The following is an 18,831-nucleotide window of genomic DNA, read 5'->3' on the forward strand; positions in this document are numbered from 1 at the left end:
AGAGCACTGTTCAGCTTGTGCAAGGCCCAAAGTTCAAAGCACCTGAAAATTCATGTGCTAGATTTTTGTGGTGTATGTGTGTGTGTATACGTGTATTTGTTATATGTGTGTATATATATATATATATATATATATATATATATATATATATATAATATATTTATTTGTGTCTATATTATGAATGCAAGTGAATATATATTATGTATCTATTATGTGTGTGTCTTTCTATCTGTGTGTATAATTTCTTTATTGAAGAAATGTACTGAAGGGCTAAGGATGTGACTCAGTAGTTGAGTTGTCTACCATACAGAAAGCCCAGGATTCAATCCCTAGCATCACAAAATAGACGAATACATTTCATTCCTGGAACCCAAGAGAGCCTTTGCCTCTCTCTGGAACTACAGGTCCCTGTAGAACAAGTCTTGGAGCATGGACATCAGCCTGAGTCATGTCCTGCACTGACCTCCTGAACCACAGACACCAAGAGTGGCTGTAAGATCTGACGTCTGCTCCACTTGTCCTCAACGTTCTGAGGGCTCCCGCTGTGGTGTGTAGGAAGTCTGGGCCGCTGCATGCTTTCATCCTCTGTTGTTGATGCTGTTATCTGGTCCACAGTGTAGCTTGGTGAAACAAGAAGATGAACATCCACCCCTGCCCTGGCTACCACCCCAAAAAAAAAGAAAGAAAAAAAAATACTGTCTACCCTGAAAATAAGTGGTTTTGCATAGCGAAAGTTTTTAAACATCCACTTTCCAGATGGACCACTTTGCTAAACAGGACAAAAAAAAAAAAAAATGAAAATAAAGTTGAGCCATGTGGAATGATCTCCAAATACTGCTGCTTGCTAGACTATTTCATTCCATCTTACGGAATTGTATGATAAAATATCAGCAAGCTCATAAAGAGGGCTGTTTTAAGGTCTGTAATCTTTCTAACCATAACAAAAGGGGTGGTAACTATATTGTACAAGGCTGCAATGGAAAAATGTGCCAAAGTATTTCCATAAATCAAATGAAACACTTTGGCATTAGCTAGAAAGCATTAAACTTGAGCAAATTAGAACCAGATGATTTTAAAATAGAAACTTACATAACTTGATGGTGTGATTTTTTTTTTCTCTTTCCCCAGCACAAAGTTTATCTTCATGAAGTTACCTTGGCTGCTTTTGTAATCAGTATTTAAGAAGCGAGAGCAGTGTCTGGGTATTATTCATCTTTGTGGCTCCCACGTGCCTACTGTTATGTCGAGCAATTAGGATTGGTGGGGGGGGGGGAGAATGAAATCTCAGCAGCTATTAACAAGACAAAATAATCAGCGAAGAAATGTGATCCTGGTGTCTAAATGGGTTTGCAGGTGCACGAGCCTGCTCCCCAGAACCCAGCTGAAATGGTCTTGCTTTCCCTTTCATTGCTAAAGTTTCCTCCCAATCAGTCAACAGATCTCTGTCACCATGCTCTGAGGTGCTGTCACCCTGTGATCTCCTAAGACCTGACTCTCCTTTTTGTTTCAGCCACCTCAGTGGCCACTTCTCCCTCTCCTCATTACACAGTGTTGGGTTATCTCAAGGCTAAGCCAGGAGTCTAGCGCAAGACACTGGCTGGGTGTCTTCAACCATGAGACTTCTGTGGAGGGGACCCTCAGAGTGCACATGAGTAGGTGGGTGCCATTGCTCTCTGGTGGGGGGTTAATGAAGACATGTTAGTGCAATGGAAAGAAGCCAGATTCAGATTGGGTTAGGGGAGAATACTTTCTTTGCCTATCTTAGTTGGGTCTCTATTGCTATGATAAAACACCATGAGCCAAAGCTACTTGGGGAAGAAAAGCATTTATTTCAGCTTGAAGTTCCACATCAAAGTCAACCACTGAGAGAAGTCAAAGCAAGAACTCAAGGTAGGAACCTAGAGGCAGGAATTGGCGCAGAAGTTGGAAGAATGCTGCTTACTGGCTTGCTCCTTCTAGCTTACTCAGTCTGGTTTCTTATACAAATCAGGACATTCTGCCCAGGGAGTACCCCCCCACCCCCGCATGAGCTTGACCCTCCCACATCAATCATTAATGAAGAAAATGCCCCCCAGGTAAATCTTAAGAATGAATTTTCTCAGTTAAGATTCCCTCTTCTCAGGTATGTCTGGGTTTGTAGCATGTTGACAAAACCCAACCAGCATGTCACCTCATGAGTTAGATGGTCTTAGACTGGACTTCACACATGGCTGACTCAGGAGACACAAGCAAGGTCAGGATTTTCCATTCATTTGTTCTTAATGTGTCTATTCCATTTTGCTTGCAGACTGATCCCCTCTCCCTATAAACACATGTTACAAAAAAAAAAAAAAAAAGGTATTTAGTATTAAGCATAGTATATGGTATATAATAAAAAGAGGGAGAGGCCTTTCTTTCCTGGTGCATATACAAAATCTCAAAGACCTCAGACTGATTTCCTCTGACTCATGTGCTAAGTAAGTTGTCAGGTAAATCATTGTAGACAAGCTGGTAAAGCCTCTGCTTGGCCAGGCCTGCGTGGTGATTAGGAACATCTACTCGTGGACACTAACTGCATACGGGAAGTACAGTCAGAGTGAGGGTTTGGCTATTGGTGACTAAGGCCGTGGTAGTGTCAAAATAAGAGCATCTTTAAGTAAACAACATTTGTTTAAGGGGATTTTAGATTTGTGTTATTCTGAGGACCAGAACTGCCGGTGGTGGTAGTGGTGGTGTTGCCTGTGTTGGTCAGCTTCCATTGCAAGCTGACACGATTAAGTTAAAAACAAATGTTTGGTGAGGATCAGTGCTTTGAAGTTTTCCATCTAAAGTCAATGAGCCTCATTGCATTAGAGCCTGTGACAAGGTAGCATATTATAGTGGGAGCATATGGTCTAAGCAATTATTCATCCCAAGACTGGGTACCAAACTTAGAAGGAAGAAGTTGGTACACCACAATCCCCTTCCAGTGATCCAACTCCTTTCTGTTATGGTCCACGTTCTAAGGATTTTTCTATCTCACGGTAAGCCAATAATTCTCAGCTTCCTAATGCTGTGACCCTTTAATACAGTTCTTCATGCTATGCTGACCCTCAACCATAAAATTATTTCATTGATACTTCATAACTATAATATTGCTGCCGTTATGGATCATAAATGTAAACATCTTGTACGCAGGATATCTCATATGTGTCCCAACCCACAGGTTGAGAACCTCTGGTCTAAAGCATAATTGTTTGTAGAAGGAGATAGATAGAGACGGAGACAGACAGAGACAGATGGAGGAATTATAAGTGTGTTTTAAGGGATGGCCCACAGATCAAAATATGCAGGGTAGATTGGTAGACTAAAGCTTCAAGGAAGAGCTGTCAAACTGATGAAGCAGTTGAAGAACCTGAGGCAGAACTTTATCTTCCTTGGAAGACCTCAACCTGTTTTCTGCTGGACTTCAAGTGCTTAGATGAGGCCCACTTGTGTGATGAAAGGTCATCTTTATTCATTGTTTCCTGATGTTGATATTACCCTAATCTATAAATTTATCTTCATGTCAGCATTTAATGTGCTGATTTGTGTCTTTAAATATCTGGAGACATGGCCTAGCCAGGTTGACATACGGAACTCATCACAAGGTTTGAACACTTAGCCCCTAAAAGATGTCACTGGAATATCTGGTTGTGACTCGGAACCTGCCGTGAAGTATAATTGTATGGATATGGGGTACTAGAGGGTAAATCACAGGAGGGAAGGGGACAGAGGCAGAAGGCAAATGTGCTGAGGAATGCCTGCCTGAAAAAGAAACTGAATAGAACTGGGCGGAGTAGGGAGGGGATAAAGGGATCTGCTGTCCATCTGGAAACTGGCGCATCTAGCTCAAGCCAGAGGGAGTGAGCGGGCGTCAGGTGCAGAGAGAGGCAAAGCAAACAGAGAGGATGCTACAGCTTCAGCATCAATGATGTTGGCGGTTCTCAGTGGAGCATGGCCCTTCCAATGTGCCGTGTAGGACTCACATTGGGCCACATGCCAGACAGCCAGGGACAGAATTAAGAATGCCCTCATAATTCTCTGAAACTCTACAAGAGCCATTTTCTATTGGCTAAAATGATTCATCCCCACTGCTGTGGCTGTAAGCTTGTGTTTCACGAACCTTTCTCATCACCTTTATCTAGTAATGGAAACATTATCACTGCCCTGAATGTTCCTGCTCAGGAAGATTGCGGATGGCAGGGACAGAAGCAGAGGTACTGGGCTAGAGTTAGGAGCCTAGTATGCGAGACCCTTCACTCTGGCTACAGAAAATTGCTGAGCACCGGGGAAGGGTTGGTTGCTATGGCGAGACTCTGGGGACTAGAAGGTGCGTTCAGACTGCTACAGATATAATATACAAAATTCTAGAACTTTCACATGGCTCACTTGTCCACAAACCCCCACTGGATCAGCCCAAGGTTATGTCTTCTTCACTTCCTCTACAAAGCCTCTGAAAGATGAATGAATCTGCTCCTGGGATCAACTTCTGACCCCATGGGACCCATTGTAATCTGGAATAACAAGGAGCTGTTCTTGGGGGGTGAGAGTCCTGAACTGATCCAGGAGATGAAAGACTGAAGAACTTGAGAAAAAAGAATTAAAGAGCTATTTGGAAGAAAGACTCTTATTCTGACAAAGGATGTATAATTAATTGACTTTTGAGTCATTCCTTCATAGGGTAGGTTCCAAATTCTCCAATCAACTGTGGAGCTGAAAATGCATTGTGTGTGGGGGTGCATGTCTGTTGAACACACACAGATGTTTTTACTTGTTCTTATCCCCTATATCACCTGCTTACATTGCATTCGGTATAATGTATGAGCTGTCTAGAGAAGATTTAGAACATACAGGAAGATCTGCATGGGTTCTCTGCTAATGCTACTGCAATTTTATACAAGATATTTTAGCACCTGTGTATTCTGATAACCATATTAGGTCTTATAACCAATCCCCCTACAGATACTGAAGGAGGGACAACTATGTAAGGTGATTTGGGGGTAGCAAATTGGAAGTTGTGGTTTTCGCCACCAAAGGTCAGCAGAGGCCCAGAACTTGCTTCTAGTCATTACTTTCTGCCCTTTCTAAGACCAGAAGCTCAAGTTTGGAACATGAGTCACAGGAACCGCCAGGCATCAAAGTTTGAGGAAGCCCTTGTACCGCCTACTTGTCTGCATCTTCAATGATGAAACCACAGAGTACCAAGACTTCAGCAAATTAAGGCATCTCATACTCTGTAAACCTCAGTGGTGCACATGAGTAAGGCTGAACAGCTAGTGCCTGCTCATTAGCACAGCCTCCCTTCAGCTTTTCATATAAAGAAGGGAGCTGCCCCCCTTATTTCTCAGCTTCTGTGGGCAGAATGGAATGTATCATCCATACTCCACTGGGCAAGCAGAGGGTGGATGCTGTTGCCACTGCCTACACTGTGGGCCCACACCAGACCATCATCTTTCTAGCAGATGGAATAAAACATTGTCGATAGCTGCAGCAGTCTGCTTCTTAAAAATGAATCAAACTCTTCAAAAGCTAGGCTGGCACTGGGCATAACCTGCTGTGCCTCCTTCCCACATTCTCCTCCTGCTGCCCCCTCCACCAGGCCCTGCATGGCTGGGATTCCTTTCTCTGGCTCAGCAGCAGCAGCTGGCAGTGAACTGAGTTAGACAAAGAGGTCTGAGGCCCTTGGATCTGTGGATGTTTGCTGCTCATGTAGGGACACAGGGAGGGCCTTCTCTGAGAACTGGAGCAGGTAGATTTCTTTGGGACTATTGGGGCAGGAGATGTACCTCCAACCCATAAAGAAATTGCTAACTCTGGCAAAGTGGTCATTTAGGATTTCAACACCCCCCCCCACACACACACATACACACACCCTTCCCAGTATTGTCCCACAACCATCGATGCCTGGAGTTACTCTCGATGTTCGATGCTGAAAATGACTGTCAAGGGCCACTGTGCTCTGGAGATGGAAAAGCTCTTGAGTGCATTGAAAACAGAATATCCAACCCCACCCTGGAGCTGGGGCCCTGGGTTCAAAGTTTGTTCAGCTCACTCCACCAACACAGACATTGGGGAGGTGAAACAGAAGAACCTCTGGGGCTCTCCAGCCAGCCTAGTCCAAAGCACTAAGACTCGTGTCCTATTGAGAGAATCTATCTTAAAAGAGATAAGCAGGGTCTGGAGAGATAGCACAACAGTTAAGACTCCATGTTGCTCTTTAAGAGATTAGTTCCCAGTGCTGTTTTGGGTGTCTCACAACTACTTATAACTCTAGCTTCCAGCTGTGGGGCATAGTTAGGATCCATTGCCCTCTTCAGTCCTCGGTGAGCATCCACACATGCACCATATACATATGCACAAACATTAAAATTGAAAGTAAATCTTGGAAAGCTAAGGTAGATAAGCCTTAGAAATGGCACGCAGGATTGTTCCCTGACCTCTGCATAAATAGACACATACAAACATGTACAAACATACACAAACAGAGCACATACACCCACACACATGGACAGGTAAGTAAATTCAATTAAAAAATGGGAGGGAGAGTGTTTAAAGTGTGAGCTTTGCAAGTGTGAGGCTAGCAAGGGTTAGCAAGGGATAGAAACAAATGTATTTGGCTTTTTCATTTAAAAGATGTTCTGTAACATCCTTGTTACATGGGGCAGTGCAGTAAGAGAGAACGGCTTGATCCAGTCATGGGCTTCCCATCTATTTGGTACTGGCAGATCACCTTTACTTTTGTGAAAATCCACAATCTAAAGCTTCTACCTACCCTCAGAAGGGATTTTCATGGTAGTTTCATATAACAAATAGGACAAAATAAAGCTTACAAGAACAAAACACCTCAAAGCCATAGAAATAGGCATCCACCCTTGCCGGAGAGTCTGAACATTTTTGCCTTTAAGCCCCTTGGTCCATGAAAACTGGAGAAATGTGAACCTTTGCATATTTTTAGAAGACAATAAATGTAAATCTTTATCTTGTGCTTCTATGTTTTTCTTACGGCTTCACTCCTTCGTTAATTCTCTTGCTGTTTCAAAGAAGAGAAATGCTAAGCTCAGAGTAGAAGCCTGCAATTGCCTGTCATATTTCACCAGAGCTGAGTGAATTCACTTAGTGTGTAATTTAAGCTGTCAGCCTTCCTTAGTTCTTTGGGAAGAGAAAGGGTATAATTAAGTATTCCCAGGTTAACAGCATTAAACATCAGAACTTCACAGTTACGGGGCTTTACACTGTAAGTCTAGATGCTGCCCATGAATCACTTACTGCACTTACCATGGTGTGTGCCTAGGTTTGTGGAGAATAGGCTGGAACTAAGACATTCAGCTCTACCACGGCATTCTGGGAACAGCAGCTAGAAGTAGGGGAGGTGATGGGTTTTTGGTTTATTTATTTATTTATTTACTTACTTACTTACTTACTTACTTATTTTAGAGAACTCTGCAGTGGAAAAGCCTCGAGAAGTCACTCCAGTGGACAGTTCGTTTTTTACCATGTCACACTGTGTGAGGAGTCATTTCCAATTCAGAGCCTCACCTGGCCCCAGGTAGCTTGGCATTGAGTTAGAGAGTAACCAAGCCTAAAGTAACCCCAGGGATCATAAACCAACAGGCCTTTTTAATATATGCTACCCCATCTGCAGAGATGAATTGTCAAGAAATATCTCCTCACCAACCCCTTTAGGAAATGTAATCTATTTCTAGTTCACTGTTGTTAATAGAGTGTGTTGGTTGGGTGGGTCGAGTAACCCATGGCCCATGGCGAATATTCTAAGTCAAAATACATTGAATGGGTTGACAGGGATGACAGCGGTCTCTTGGGTCCAACATACAGAGAAAAGGTCAAACAGTCATTGTTTCTTAAGGGAAGTGGAATTTGGGAAGCCATGACCTTAGCCATAGATGATGGGAGACACAGGGAAAGATGGGAGCCTGGAATTGGAGAGTATAGGAAGCAATGGATGTTCTAGAAAATGAATGGAGTTTCCTAACAGAGATGGACAGCAAGCTGGGGCAAGATGGGATGTAGGTAAATTGAGGATAAAAAGAAGGAGGAATAATGAAGGGGTTAGGTGTGTGTGTATGTGTGTTTGTGTGTGTGTGCATGTGTGTGTGCCTTTGTGTGTGTGTATGTGTGTGTGTCTGTGTGTGTGTGCATGTGTGTATGTGTCTTTGTGTGTGTGTGTGTGTGCATGTGTGTGTGTGTTTACACTGTTTGACAGCATCACCATATGCCTAGTCCTCCACTGAGCTGTAGACTTACCTTTAAAGAAATAATCAACAGAGCTCAGATAGTGGTGCTGAGAGGAAGCCTGGTGGGCACTGTGCTCTGCTGTGAGGGCCACACCAACTCAGGAAGGAGCCTGCCTGGGTTTCTATTGGAAACCTGTCACTCATCTGTACTGTAACTTTGTGTGAACTGCAAATCTTTCCGAAAGTTTCTATGCTGTAATACGTAAACTGAGAATAATCTACCTTCTGGATGGTGCACAAGACAAAGGCTAAGGGAGAAAATGTCTGTAAACAGCTACCTCAGAGGCCAGTATCTGAGAAAGCTCTGGGAAAAGTAACAGGACTGAAAGAGAAAACTCTCAGTGGCTTGTCTTTGGAGGGTTTTATAGACTTGACATAGAACAAGAAAGTGTCGTGGACCTTATGTTTGAGATGATTGAATGTATACATATTTTTAAGTAAGTGATATCAAACTAGAACTGGTAATGCATAATCCTAGCATGCCTCTTTGTTTGGAACTTCCAAACACCTTCTGTGGAGAGACAGATAATCCTTTCTTTGTTATATCTGTTTTACTTCTGTTGGATTTGTGGTTGTTTTGTAGGGGAGAGAGAGTAGTCTCAGCTCACCCACACTGATCTTGAAGTTACCAAGTGTTCCTGGGTGAGCTTGAATTACAGACATGTGTTAGCATGCTTGACTATATAGTATTATCTTATAATAAATATGTTCTTTAGCTTTTCCCTGTTTACCAACTCAAGGGCAACCACTCGGCCCTACCTTTGCAGCTCAGCAGATTGTAAGTAAATGTGCCCAAACAACTTTCATGTATAGACACAGAAATTAGAATTACACATCATTTTCACATCTCTCAAAATGTTACTCTTTTGCCTCCTCCCAAGCCACTTAGAAATGTAAATGCTATTCTTAGCTCACAGAGACAGCACTGACAGCAGCCTGGCTCTGGTTCTGAAAAGGTGCACCCAGTGTCTGTGCTAAGAAATGAGAACTGGAGAGTGTTTTCACACATAAGTTTTTTTTTTTTTTTTTTCTGTTGCTTTCTTGGGCACTAGGCCGAACTTGGAGGTAAATGTGTGTCCTCTGAATTTCTTCCTGATCCACTGGCAATGCCTTAAGTACCTACAAGGTATAAAGAGACAGAGCGATCAACTAGCCATCACTCTGTTCTTCCAGAACCCAGCCAAAGCTGGAGAAACAGACATCAACACACCATCAGCATCCAAACACAGAAAAGCACTTTAAGAGATCTGTGTTCCAAGTACAATGGGAGCACAGTCAGGGAAAGGAGGGGTTTGTTCTGAAAGGGCGAGGTGGGCAGGGTGGGGGCTGTGGACCAGCACACACAAAGACATTAGTGTGTCGGCCTGACAGCCGACAGCCAGCCAGAGCACTCTCTGCAGAAAGACCCATCTGTGCAAAACCAGTAAGGTAGAAACCTCGGGTGTGGGGGAAGAAACTGAAATGGGGACTGGTGATGTTCCCACTGTAGTCCACACCAAGGTGTCTGGATTCTGTTTCCTAAGGTGTTAGCATACCACTAAGAGACTGCCAAATTCAATCTCAGTGCCATCCCCTCTGTCCTCGAGGAAGGAAATCGGTAGTCATACTGAAGATAGAGACACAGAGAGATTTCGAGGAAGGAAACTAAAAAGAAAACTCTGAGTGGAGACTCAGAAATGTGGCTTCACATACACGTGACTGGAAGGACCACACCCAGAGACTATTTCTCTGAGTGTCGCTCTGTCCTCTCCTTGGGGACTTAGACTATTGATTGGGGTGGGGGGACCTCCTTGCTCACGGGCTCTAGCTTTTTCACCAGGACACCATAGCCACTGAGTTCTGCCTGAACCACGAGCAGTCACAGCATTTGCTTGATTTACATCTGCGTTCTGACCAATGTCCAATGGGGACTAATAAAATTCTTCAGATCGCACCGGATGGATGCGGTAGGGTCTAGCCAGGCATAGTTTTCCTTGAGGAAGCAGCCACACAAAATGCTACTGAATCCGGGCATGGTCTGTGCCCCAAGGTGTTTGTCAATTCTAGGAAGGTACCAACCCACAGACTTCCTGAATAATTTAATTATATAATCCAATTTTTTATACTTTTCATATTCAGCATCTCGGGCAATCAATACAGAAAACGCTATTTATTTACTGAGAGAATATGTAGGGTTTTTTTAAAAAAAAAAAAAAAAAAAAAAACAAATCGCAATTACCTGTTTTACTTAAGCTATGCTGAGATCACAGCATGGTATTTTAAGGGCAAAAAGAGGGAAATAGATTGTTTTCTGCTTAAAATACTTGAATAGCTTCCTATCGAACTCAAGGAAAGCCCCTAGCTCTCTTCCCTGGCAGGTGTGTGTTACTGTGCCCTCTATTTTATAAGACTAAGATTGCAAAGTTAGGGAATGTGTAGCAATTCCAAAGCAAGAAAGTCACTTGATAGGAACCAAGCTCTCTACCTTGAGAATGCGATTTCACAAATGCCTAGCACAGGCTTTGGCAGACCGTTTTTGCAGTGTTCAGATTGGGTGAGTTCGCCTTGTTTTAGTTCATTCATCTAAGGATGATTCAGCCTGGTTGCTGAAGATGTCAAAGAAGCGCTATCCCCATCTCCTGGGGGCCAGGACACTTCTGGAGAGAAAGGCCTTTGACTCACACTGTCCTGCAAACAGATCTCACTAGTGTGAGTCTGCAGGGATGCCAGGATGTTCCTTCTACCACAACCTGCTAAAAGACCTTGCAAATCACACAGGTTCAATTCTGCTGTGAGGTCACGTAAAAGCCATGACCTGGAACGGGCCTAAGCAGGGATGTCGACTTCACAAAGGCTACCAGGGCATCTTGTAGAGCCAAATCAGAGCTACAGCCAAACGTGGATTCAATTGTCAACGTAAACCCTACCCCCCAGAAACCACTTTAATGGGGCATCTGCTCTCCTGTGCTTTTGCTTAAATCATTTATTTTCAAAAGTTTTAACCCGCTGGGAATTTAGAGAAGGAATGGAGAGGCAGAATTGATTCTGGTCCAGCTTAGTCAGGAAAAAAGTAAGAGCTGATTTTCCCCCCATCCTAGTCATGCAGTCTGGTTGGAATGCATCCCAACTAGGGGATAGTCCTGAATGCTCCAAGCGCTGAGGCCCAAGGAAAAGAAAGTCTGTCTTTTCCTGAGTGATTCTCTTTCGCTATAGAAATCTCAAAATGGAACCGCTCTACAAATCATGTCCCCGGCTTTGCCTGAGAGAAGCTGTTCTTTTTAACCGGGCTTAGCAAACATTAGCGTTCTCCCTGAATAAGTGTGAGTGGGCTAATGGGTCATTTGGGGGAGAGAGGTCAGAAGGAAAAGGCCTCAGTGTTCAAAGCTGAATCTGGAAATAGCAGCGGTCAAAGAGCAGAGTACTTGGGGCAGAATGATGTATAGGGTGTATTCTATAGAACCTGCATGGGTTCCCACCTAACCTTTATCCCCATCAAAGCTGCCAAGATTTCTTCATGTGTCTGACACTCCTTCCTCTGAGGTCCTAGAGAGATGGTCCAGAGAAACCTGATGCTTGTGAGTTCCTTTTTCATTAAAGAAGAAATGTTTTCCAGCTCCTAGGAGGCTGACTTAGCAAAGTACTTTGAACACTGGGGGTGGGGGGGGGGGACGCAGCCACAGAAAAGGGGAGGGAAGGGGGGAAAGACAGAGGGAGAGAGTTATCAGCAGGGGTGGTTAGTAAAAAAAAAGGAGTGGGGGGGTTGGAGACAGAAACAGAAAACCTTTTGTTCCCCCAGCTTGTTTCATGTAGAGATTGTAAGGTGAATGGCTTTGAAATGAAATGGGTTTATGAACTAGTTGCTATAGTTGATCGGTCACAGGAAGCGTGATCGTCAAATTGCTTTGTGAATTCGGATTCTTTAAAACTTAGGTTACTCTCCAAAGGAACGTACCTCCTTTGTCTGGTTCCTATGTCTTTCCTTTTTATATTTTTATTTCGCGGGGTGGTTTGGGCCGCCTTCCCACTTTCTGTTTTCTCCTCCGCCCTTTAGATAACGTGAAAAGAAATGATCGTATTACACGCTCTTTGTCAGAGGGTTTCTGAAGTTAGAGATGGGCGGGGTGGAGGCGTTACCTTTCTCCCTCACCAGCCAATAGCGGCGGAATATGCAAATGAGGTCCGCGCTCTGCGGGTCTGGATCTGGGCTGTGAGCTCAGAGACTCCGCAGTGCGCGGGAGGCGAAGGTTCTCTTTTCCATCCAGTCCTGCGCTCAATGGAGGGGCGGACACTGCAGTGCCTCGTCGTGTGACTAGATAGGACCAGGGCTCGTCTGACCACCGCCGAGATGAAGTACAAGGTAAGAGTGCCTTTTACGCAGTCTCCTGAGGAGCTGGAAACTGCTGTGCCTGCTCCTTTCCCACCTTAACAACTGGGCAGGGATCCCTTATGTGTCTGACTTTGTTGAGCTGCGTCTGATCTCGTTTCCAGGGTTCCCTGGGGTGGACCCGCAAGCAGACAAGCGCTTTCACATCCACTAGTTCTTGGTACACGGTTCTGAAAGTTGCTGTGGGTGGCGGAAGGCTGTGGAGAAGAGTTAGCATAGGAGCTGCAGCAGCCGCGGGAGATCAGAGGGTGTCTAACTCGCCTCACAGCAGGCAAGTCGCAGGTCTATGCTTGACCGAAGCCGGCCTGGGCAGCCTTAATAAGAGAGAGAAGTCAGAAACTGCTGAGTCTCTAACAGGCTCTGAAAGCACCTTTTCAGAATCTGCCTTAAGCGCTTGATCTGGGAAGCTGTCTGCTCTAGGTCCTTTCAGCAGAAGCAAATGAAAAACCCAGACGCAGAGGGGCGATGATGGAGAATTCCCACATCCTTGGATTAGTTTGGTTTTATAAATAAATGAGTGTTAGTCATTTCTGGATAACACTTTATTTGGGGCTGAATGGGTCTGAAAGTAGGAGGGCTCCGGCTGGCTTATTTTCCTGACGCTTACAGAATGTCCTGCTCATATTTTGGCAGAGCAATTTTCCACTGCATTTTGCACCACGGTTTCTGGGGTTACTCTTGGCAAAATGATTATGACTTGCTCAGCACATCTCGTCTAAGGAGGCACTTTCCAAGGGACTTGGCCCAGTAGCAGTTTATGGCAATGGCTTGGCCACACTTACGGTTCTTTTTGTATTTTAATGGTGACTAGATGTGAGCCCTCGACTTTTAAAGGGCTTGGTAATTACAAAATTTCGTTTTGGTAAGGTGGCCTAACAGACCCAGTTAACTGACCTAGCTAGGAGCTAACTTGGCTTCCCTCTGTGGTATGGAGCCCCTGGCCCTTCCTTTTGGCTAGAGGGCTGTAAACACTCGTTATAGCTAGCAGCCACTGGTTCCGTGTCTATAAATCTTGTTCAAAGGCTGTGAACCAAAGCATGAGCGATAGTTGTTGGGGAAGTGCCAGCAGTCTCAAGACCTAGGTATCCATTGTCACCCCTATCAGCTTTCCCTTCTGAAGGTCAGTGGGGAGGGGCAGAACAAATGCAGCTTTCTACCTGGCAGGCACAGAATCTTTTTGGAAGTGATTCCCTCCATTGCTACGCCTCCTCATTCACAACTGATGGGGCTACATGGTATCTAGCCTGCGATGTTTTTTCCTCCCTTTCTCCCTGCTGTTGAATCAAGACAGTGTCACAGAGAAACAGAGAAAGGGTTGACTCTGTTATTGGGACACTTAACAGCTGATATGAACTCTGAGGGCTGCAGTCTAAAAAGTGATGAAGTCTAAAGTCACTTTGGTTCAGTGACCTCATCGTGTTTAGCTTTGCTCTTTATGGAAAGAAAATATGGGGGGGGGGGACGGATGATTTACACTGCAGGTGAGAAACTGCAACCGGGGCATGCTTTCTGCTTGGTTGGGTCTGCCCAGGGCTGAACACTTTGCCAAGCAGTGGAAATGCATGGCTATTGATCATCATCCCCACCTTCTTCATCATTTTATTATTACTGTAGGCAACTTCACCAGCAGAAATGCTGCACTCCCCAGGTAAACAAATGACTCGTAGACACCCCGAGTTGACCATAGCAGAAGCGAGCCCATTTTTCCTTCCATTGTAAAGTCTGTTAGTTAACGAGAGATAACTGTCTCTCAGAGAATTAGTCATGCTATGTCGGAGATGCAGAAGCATGGTGCACAGAGCATTACACGTCTGTCGTATTTAACTCTTCCCATAGCTTGAGGCACACTCACTTTTCACAAGTAGCGACTGTGGCACATGGAGGGTCAGTGATTTTCGTTCCCGGCACACCAGCTGAGGAGCATGGGATTAGAAATGATCTTGATCTAATACTCGTGATTTAAACACTACCAAGAGGAGGGAAACCCTAAGACAGAAATCATCTGTAACTCCCTAATACAGCCAGCCCTCTGACCAGTATGTTCTGGTCTCAGAATGTTCAGAACTATTTCCTCCCCCAGGAGAGCCTTCTATTTTGTCCCAGTGGTGACTGCAAGCTGAAATACAAAGTTGGCATTTATTTGTTTAATTTGAGCTACTTAAGTAGTAAAACCAGATAATTATTAGATTGTAAAGCCTAGGAGTCTAGAATTATCTCTTAAACACTATGTTTTGCCAGAAACTATACATTTAACATGGGCTTAAAAAATGGATTGTTGTGAGATTTGTAGGTCAGGCTTATGTGGTTTCTTTTTTCTTCTTCTTCTCTTTTTCCTTTTCCATTCTTTTTCTCTGTTGTTAACCAGATGGTCTTGTTCAGGTACTTCAGAGTTCATAACCAGGGAGTAATCAACTTTCACTCAGTTTGTGCTCAAAATATACAGCTCCAGGCAGCCAGCAGTTACTTACAACTATGACGCCTATGGAATGCAAGCTATTGCTTTAGGTAAATCTCTCTGCTTAGCACACATCTACTCTGCTTTCATTTTACTTATATTCGTGTTTGTTCAAGGGAAGACCATCATGGTGTTTATAATGTTCCACTTCTCTTAGAAGAGTCCATCTGAATGATACTAAACAGCAAAGGCTTCCTTTGTTAAGATTCTATATACAGAAGCCAGGCAGAGTGGATCACACCTTAGTCCTTTGGGAGACAGAGGCAGGTGGATTCCTACAAGTTCCAGGCCAGCCAAGACTGCGTCGTAAGACCTTGTCTCAGAGACAACAACAACAAAATGTTCTACATAAAATCCCTTTGTTGTATAGCCTGAGCCCCTTCTGCCTCTGTGGTCCTGGCTTGCTTGTCCAATAGAAGACCTGAGGGTGTGAAGGTTGCTGCTGGGTACTGCCCTTTGTTCTGACTAGTTCCAGTCCCTCATCTTTAACAGAAGCCCAGAAGGCCCTGCCCACATAGTGTGGAAGGTGTTCAGCAAGTGAAGCCTGTGACTGAGTTCTTGTGGCTGAGGCACTTTTGTGGCTTAGCCAAGTTTCAGAACCCTTAAGTGTCTGCAGTCAAGGTCTGATCTATTTCTAGTCAATATAATGGAAGAAAAATCACTCTTCAATGTTTTAACTTTAAAAACAAAGTGTGGTAGTATATGGCAAAACAGTTTAAAAAGAAAAACTACATTCTGGAATTCAGATTCTTGTAGTCCACTTGAATGGGAGCAAAGAAATTCAAGGAAAAGAGAAACCTACAACAAAAAGCTTCTGGGGAGGAACTTAGAAAATATTTTTATTTTCCAAAGCTGTCTTAAAGGAGAAGTTATAGCAGGTCGTTGGTTTAGTTACTATGGCCATTTATATCGCTTTTTTTGCTTTGATGTTTCAGCTTTAAACTCCCCTCTCAATTGTTTGTTGCGTTCAATGGAAATTTAGGGCCCCTTCCATCCCCACCTGCTTTCAAAATGCTGTGTGCTGTCTGTGAATTTCAAAACATCAAGAAGGTGTTTTGAAAAAAAACATAGCTTCATTATTTATGGTTTTGTATTTACTTAGGAAACCCAGTTCAGAGCTAAAGGACTTACATGTCCAGAGATGAGGCTTTGTCAAAATGCAGGTGTCTTGATAATAGCAAGTTTAACACAGGGCACAACACACGCTGAAGCCGTCAGCAGCCCCCTTCTTGTTGAACCACACATTGTCTCTGTGCGCAGAACCTTGCAAGTGCTTTCCTGTACCCTCCCCCACCCCAACCTCAGACAAAATAAAACAAAGCCAGACAAAATCCTGCCTTGACACCTTTCAGAGCCTTGGCAGATTCTGTCTCTCCTTTTTGTCTTTTTATCAGTACCAAATCTTACCTTTCCAAATGAGCACTCCTATGTATCTCCAATACCAGATGCTGTATGGCTCACTAGCACCCTGCTACTCACATGGACATGACACCATGGTGCACACATCCTCTACCCCTCACCTTGGCTGCTCCTTGGACTCTTCTGTCAGGGTTCCTACTCCTTTCATGGGCATGTGATTTCAAGCCTGTGTGCCTTGAGTAACTACTACATCCCACTTGTAAAGTCTCTGTATATATCCACTCCATAAAGCAATCAAAGCCTAAACCTTTGTCTCTTCTAATCCCTGAAATAGACCTTACATTTTTCACCCCTGCCTTACTCCATTATCACTGCCTTATTTACTAACCCCTTTCAGACAAACCACTATCTAAATGGTACCTGTAGTGGGGCCAGTTTTAAGGAAGCCAAATGGAATACAAGAGGCCCATCCTCTACTGATATGATCAACAGACAAGCCCTTGTTGAAAGTGTAACGTAGGCTCTGTTGGCCTTGAACAGGCAGGAACTTGGCTTTATATATTCTTGTAATAGAAACAAGATGGAGTATGGAGGAAGACATTTCCATTTCTTGTGATTTAAGGCCCTGTGATCTTGGGCAAATTAAAATCCCAGAGCCTCAGGTTTACCTGCAAATTTGAGACAATATTAACTGCTTTATCCTATTATTCTAAAGTCTGGGCTAATGCGTGAAGTTGTTATCTGGGAGCACAGAGGTTGTAGACAATGAATCCTAGCTGGCCCCAGCTCTCCTTGTAGAATGTGTACTCGGTGGATATTGAAATGTTGGAGTGGATTTCATGACAAGATTATGTCTAAATCCCAGTTACTAAATCAAGCTAGTTGCGTATTATGGAGTTTACCACAGGTAATAGTGCTTCCGTGGATAGAAGCACTCTCTTTGCAAGCCTGAGGGCCTGAGTTCAGATCCCCTGGACTATAGAAAAGGCCCTGCTCACACCTATAAGCCCAGTGCTATCGGGGGAGGGGCATGGCTACAAAAGATTGTTTGCACTTGCTGCCAAGTAGACCAACTTTCAAAGTAGTGAGCTCCGAGTTCAGTGAAGGACCCTCTCTCAGGGAAGGAGGCAGAGAATGACAGCAGGACACCCAGTGCCTTCTTTCAGCCACACTTCACACATTTATACAACATATGCACACATATACCAATATGTGCCGCACTGGCACAGAGAGACATTTACCCTTACTAACAAGGAAAAGAAAAGACCATTTATGTAAATAGCTGTAATCCTTGGAACCTGGGTGGGGGTTATGTGGGAAGTTCACGACCAGCTCTTTCTTACTTTGCTGCAGACCCAGTGACGTCGATATAAGAAGTACCTATGTTTAGATGATTTTAGGGTTAGAAAACAGTGGACGAATTGATTTGGAATGCTAACTCCTAGGACCGTGGCAGTATCCTCAGAAACATATAGACTTAATTACCAAGCCTCTCTGCCAAGACAAAGGCAACAGGCCCCTTGGGAATAAATACAATATTTCCAACTTAAAATGCCAGAGCTGCTGGTTTCCTAGGCAACAGCAGATTACAAAGAGCATGGGCATGGAAAGAAGACAAAAATCCCCAAAGTCCTGTTTAGACTTCGTCAACAGCACCCCCTCCATCTTGTTTACTTTGAACATTCCAGTCATCTCCCTGGGGTAGTTACTTACTGGCTAATGAGGGTTCTGCGTGCCAGGGAAGCAGCAGCCTGCTGCCAGGACTCTTCCTGAAGGATTTCCATTGTACGATGAGTGGTCTTATTGAAGACCTTCTCCACTCTGAGCTGGAAAGGCTGGATTTCTGAGAGGGTGCTTTTAATAGACAATGGGAGCTGGGTAACTGGAGGGCTGGCATATCATCTAGTGGCAGTGCAATTGATACTCCAAAACGTATGGTTCCTGAGGGTGTGTGACAGTGGTTTGCCATGGCTGAGGTGGGGTCTTGGGGCAACTGATTATGAAGATGTATAAGTTGTCAGAAGGGCTGGGGAAACGGCTCGATCAGTAAAGCGCTTGCTGTACAAGTGTGAAGATCTGAGTTCGATTCCTAGCACCCATGTACACTGCCTACAAAGCCTATGCTACAGAGACAAGCAAAGAGGATCTCTGCAGGCAAGCTAAATGAATAGATGAGGCCCAGGTGCAGTGAGAGGCCCTGTCTGAAAACCTAACTGGAGCACATTTGTGCAAACACACATGAACAACTACACACATACACATAAAATTGCCACTGGAATGTTTTCTTTATATGACTGGGCTTTACTATATCAACTAAATTCTATATATGCTTCAAGGCAGGGGCCAGTAAGTTGTAAGGTGTCATGTTTCTTGATAGATCTTGGTATTGCAAATTTGAATTT

At 44.1% G+C, this 18,831-nt stretch overlaps 1 protein-coding gene across 1 annotated transcript in view; it reads left to right on the forward strand.

Moving 5' to 3' along the window:
• The first annotated feature begins 12,463 nt into the window (after positions 1-12,463).
• Positions 12,464-18,831, forward strand: part of NEDD9 (neural precursor cell expressed, developmentally down-regulated 9) — a 47,018-nt gene continuing 40,650 nt past the window's right edge. Inside the window, exon 1 of the mRNA XM_080928669.1 lies at positions 12,464-12,588. Coding sequence (XP_080784795.1) covers positions 12,577-12,588 — 12 coding nt within the window. The 5' untranslated portion in view covers positions 12,464-12,576. The remainder of the gene's footprint in view (positions 12,589-18,831) is intronic.

This window comes from Micromys minutus (assembly GCF_963924665.1).
Source record: "Micromys minutus genome assembly, chromosome: 1".
NCBI lineage: Eukaryota > Metazoa > Chordata > Mammalia > Rodentia > Muridae > Micromys > Micromys minutus.